Source organism: Chiloscyllium plagiosum, chromosome 17, assembly GCF_004010195.1.
Source record: "Chiloscyllium plagiosum isolate BGI_BamShark_2017 chromosome 17, ASM401019v2, whole genome shotgun sequence".
Lineage (NCBI taxonomy): Eukaryota > Metazoa > Chordata > Chondrichthyes > Orectolobiformes > Hemiscylliidae > Chiloscyllium > Chiloscyllium plagiosum.
In genome coordinates this window covers 3,244,120-3,248,893 of record NC_057726.1, presented here as the reverse complement: position 1 = coordinate 3,248,893, position 4,774 = coordinate 3,244,120, and the positions used below count along the sequence as shown (strand labels likewise).

Here is a 4,774-nt window from a genome sequence, read left to right as displayed (position 1 = left end):
AATGGGAAGCCTTCAGAAATGAGATAACAAGAGTCCAGAGAAAGTATATTCCTGTCAGGGTGAAAGAGAAGGCTGGTAGGTATAGGGAATGCTGGATGACTAAAGAAATTGAGGGTTTGGTTAAGAAAAAGAAGGAAGCATATGTTAGGGATAGACAGGACAGATCGAGTGAATTCTTAGACGAGTATAAAGGAAGTAGGAGTATACTTAAGAGGGAAATCAGGAGGGCAAAACGGGGACATGAGATAGCTTTGGCAAATAGGATTAACGAGAATCCAAAGGGTTTTTACAAATATATTAAGGATAAAAGGGTAACTAGGGAGAGAATAGGGCCCCTCAAGGATCAGCAAGGCGGCCTTTGTGTGGAGCCACAGAAAATGGGGGAGATACTAAATGAATATTTTGCATCAGTATTTTCTGTGGAAAGGATTATGGAAGATATAGACTGTAGGGAAATAGATGGTGATATCTTGCAAAATGTCCAGATTACAGAGGAGGAAGTGCTGAATGTCTTGAAACGGTTAAAGGGGGATAAATCCCCAGGACCTGATCAGGTGTACCTGAGAACTCTGTGAGAAGCTAGAAAAGTGATTGCTGGGCCTCTTGCTGAGATATTTGTATCATCGATAGTCACAGGTGAGGTGCCGGAAGACTAGAGGTTGGTAGACGTGGTGCCACTGTTTAAGAAGGGCGGTAAGGACAAGCCAGGGAACTATAGGCCGGTGAGCCTGACCTTGGTGGTGGGCAAGTTGTTGGAGGGAATCCTGAGGGACAGGATGTACATGTATTTGGAAAGGCAAGGACTGATTAGGGATAGTCAACATGGCTTTGTGCGTGGGAAATCATGTCTCACAAACTTGATTGAGTTTTTTGAAGAAGTAACAAAGAGGATTGATGAGGGCAGAACAGTGGATGTGATCTATATGGACTTCAGTAAGGCGTTCGACAAGGTTCCCCATGGGAGACTGATTAGTAAGGTTAGATCTCACAGAATACAAGGAGAACTAGCCATTCAGATACAGAACTGGCTCAAAGTTAGAAGACAGAGAGTGGTGGTGGAGGGTTGTTTTTCAGACTGGAGGCCTGTGACCAGTGGAGTGCCACAAGGATTGGTGCTGGGTCCACTACTTTTTGTCATTTACATAAATGATTTGGATGCGAGCATAAGAGGTACAGTTAGTAAGTTTGCAGATGACACCAAAATTGGAGGTGTAGTGGACAGCGAAGAGGGTTACCTCAGTTTACAACAGGATCTGGATCAGATGGGCCAATGGGCTGAGTAGTGGCAGATGGAGTTTAATTCAGATAAATGCAAGGTGCTGCATTTTGGGAAAGCAAATCTTAGCAGGACTTATATACTTAATGGTAAGGTCCTAGAGAGTGTTGCTGAACAAAGAGACCTTGAAGTGCAGGTTCATAGCTCCTTGAAAGTGGAGTCGCAGGTAGATAGGATAGTGAAGAAGGCATTTGGTATGCTTTCCTTTATTGGTCAGAGTATTGAGTACAGGAGTTGGGAGGTCATGTTGTGGCTGTGCAGGACATTGGTTAGGCCACTGTTGGAATATTGCATGCAATTCTGGTCTCCTTCCTGTCGGAAAGATGTTGTGAAACTTGAAAGGGTTCAGAAAAGATTTACAAGGATGTTGCCAGGGTTGGAGGATTTGAGCTGCAGGGAGAGGCTGAATAGGCTGGGGCTGTCTTCCCTGGAGTGTCAGAGGCTGAGGAGAAACCTTATAGAGGTTTACAAAATTATGAGGGGCATGGATAAGATAAATAGGCAAAGTCTTTTCCCTGGGGTCGGGGAGCCAAGAACTCGAGGGCATAGGTTTAGGGTGAGAGGGGAAAGATATAAAAGAGACCTAAGGGGCAACTTTTTCACGCAGAGAGTGATATGTGAATGGAATGAGCTGCCAGAGGATGTGGTGGAGGCTGATGCAATTGCAACATTTAAGAGGCATTTGGATGGGTATACGAATAGGAAGGGTTTGGAGGGAAATAGGCTGGGTGCTGGCAGGTGGGACTAGATTGCGTTCGGATATCTGGTTGGCATGGACAGGTTGGACCAAAGGGTCTGTTTCCATGCTGTACATCTCTCTGACTCTGTCAACTTGGTGAGATATTGAAATATCTGTGGATCTGTAATACAGGTCCCTGATTTACAAAAGTCCTGCTTACAAATCCTGGTACTGACGAATGTGATCCTGCTCATGGTTATAATTTTAAAGATCCGACATATGAGCACTTTCTGTATGTATGAACAGCTGCCTTCCAAGGTCCTGCATTGCGTTCAGACTTGAGTACTATTTGAGTTGCGTATGAACTCCAAAACTCCAAAAATGATCGTGTTTGCAATCCAGGGATTGTCTGTACTCTAATAGTGTGTTCTAATTTACCCTCAACTGTAATTCCATAATTATAATTTAAAAAGTTAAAATAAGAGTCCTTATTTCCAGGTCTGCCCTGCACCTGCAATATGGCTCTATTACTGAAGATGGCGGAGCTGAGCTGGTTACAGACCTGTGCAGCACTAACAGGAACGTCCTGAACCTCTGGACCTGATTCCAAGCTTTTAAACCTTACTGTCCCATCCCAATTCTGACCAAGTTTTTAAAAGAGAAAGACTACACCCTGCCCTGACCTACAATGAGGTGCAAATCCCTGGCTATTGAAAACGTCCTCACTTTTTATCAAGGGGTGGAATACAAAGAGAAGGAAGGGATAAGTCCATTAAAAAAAAGGAAGAGTAGGCCATTCGGCCCCTTGAGCCTGCTTGCCCATTCTATAGGACCATAGCTGATCCAACACTCCTTACATTCACTTTCCTGTCCTTTCCGATTCTCAGCCGTGCGAAACCTCATTCGGTTCCCTAAACCGTACCTCAGAAAAGAGTTACTGGCCTTGCAGAGACTGTAGTGCAGATTGACAAAGGTATAATTGAATGGCTTGTCGGCGTTCCTTTGAATTTGGGAACTGATATAATTGAGGGTTTAAAATGTCCAAAGGTAGATATAGAGAAACCATTTCCTTTGGTGGATAAATCCAGAATAAGGTGGTGAGATCTGCAAAACAACAATAAAATTGTTCTGGATTGAAGCCAGAAGCACAAAATCTGGAATTCTCTCACTGAAAAGGGTTAACCAAGGGTGCAAGATCAAGAAAGACTTTTGTTGGTTAATGTTATTCAGGGATAACTGGGGTTAAACTGCTCCTATCCGAGTCAACACAGACTCTCTGCCTACTGGTTCACTAATATACATCAGGAAAGGCAATCTGCAGTATTTACATGGTTTGAGCTGTAGGGGCTCCAGTCCAATACTGTACATAAGATACTCAATACTAACAAAGTCTTCTCAAGTTCAATAAGGAAAACTCATGAAGCTTGACACCATCCAAGAAAAGCAGCCTACTCGATTGGTACCCTACCCACAAAGGTGCAGAGTCTCCAACATCAGTAACCAGTCGCAGCAATGTACACTATCTACAAGATACACTGCAGAAATTCACCAAAGATCCTTCAACAGCACCTTCCAAACACATAACCACGTCCATCTCTCAGGATAAGAGCAGCAGATACATGGGAAAACCACCATCTCCAAGCCACTCACCAGCCTGACTTGGAAATATATTGCCTTTCCTTCAGTGTCGCTGGGTCAAAATCTTAGATTTCCCTCCTTAAGGCATTGTGGGTCAACCTACAGCAGATGGACTGCAGCGGTTCAAGAAGGCAGCTCACCCCCAACTTCTCAACGGGCAACTACGGGTAGGCAATGGATGCTGGCCCAGCCAGTGATGTCCACATCCCATGAATAAAATAAATAGACAATAAATGCCAACCTTACCAGCAGCACCCACACCCAGAGAATGAATATATAGATAAAATAAACTGCACCTCTATAATAAGGCCATATGTGACCAGGAGGGGACAACCCTAGAATAGATTGTGTGGAAAATGGTGGTGGTGTTTGGGGCAGGGCATTGGAGGGAGAGAGGGAGAGAGGGAGAGAGAGAGAGAGAGAGAGAGAGAGAGATCAAGACATTGAGAGAGAATGGATGCTGTATGTCAGGTTAGGGGAAGGGAAACATTGAACAAGCTGCACCTTGCTGAGACAGGCAGGTTGTTTGACTGTGATGTGCCATACCTGGGTTCTGCTGGGCCACAGGCTGTAGGTGAGTGCCTAGAGGCTGTCCGAGACTCATTCCCATCTGCTCCTGGGCTGGCAGGCTCTGTGGCGGAGCCATCGATTGGTTGAAACTTCCCACGTTGCTGTGACTGCTGACAGGCAAGCCTATTGAGGGGTTTGACGTAACAGGTTGGCAATGAGGCTGGCCCTGGGGAAATGATGCTCCGACACCTGTTGGGGAGAGAGAAACGTTGAGAAAAGACAAACAATAGTGTTTTCCAACCATGGTGCAATGACTGCTGCCCCCCAGAGACACACCGTCTGAACCCTCAACTCATCAAACACACAAGCAGCAGATTGAGATTAAAACCTTCTATCCAGCTGTCAGTTTCAAGGCTCTGGGGATGGAGAAAGCGGTGAAGGTGATGAGTAAAGGGATAGAGAACCACATGTTCCTGGAATCACAATGGAGTGGTACTGGAGTGGGGACAGAAGGGTTTAGCTGCAGAAGGAGACAGCTGAGAGCTACCCACCACAACACCCCCACCCCACCTTCCCCCCCCCCAAACCACAGCCCCCAACCCCACACTCTCACCTACACCACACAACCCCAAAGTCACAGCCCCCAACCCCACACCGTCACCCACCCCACA

At 45.7% G+C, this 4,774-nt stretch overlaps 1 protein-coding gene across 1 annotated transcript in view; it reads right to left on the bottom strand.

Annotated features, from left to right (window-relative positions):
* LOC122558195 (protein SSXT-like) overlaps positions 1–4,774 on the bottom strand; it is a 40,808-nt gene that overhangs the window by 10,662 nt on the left and 25,372 nt on the right. The window contains exon 5 of the mRNA XM_043706515.1: positions 4,140–4,352. Coding sequence (XP_043562450.1) covers positions 4,140–4,352 — 213 coding nt within the window. The remainder of the gene's footprint in view (positions 1–4,139; positions 4,353–4,774) is intronic.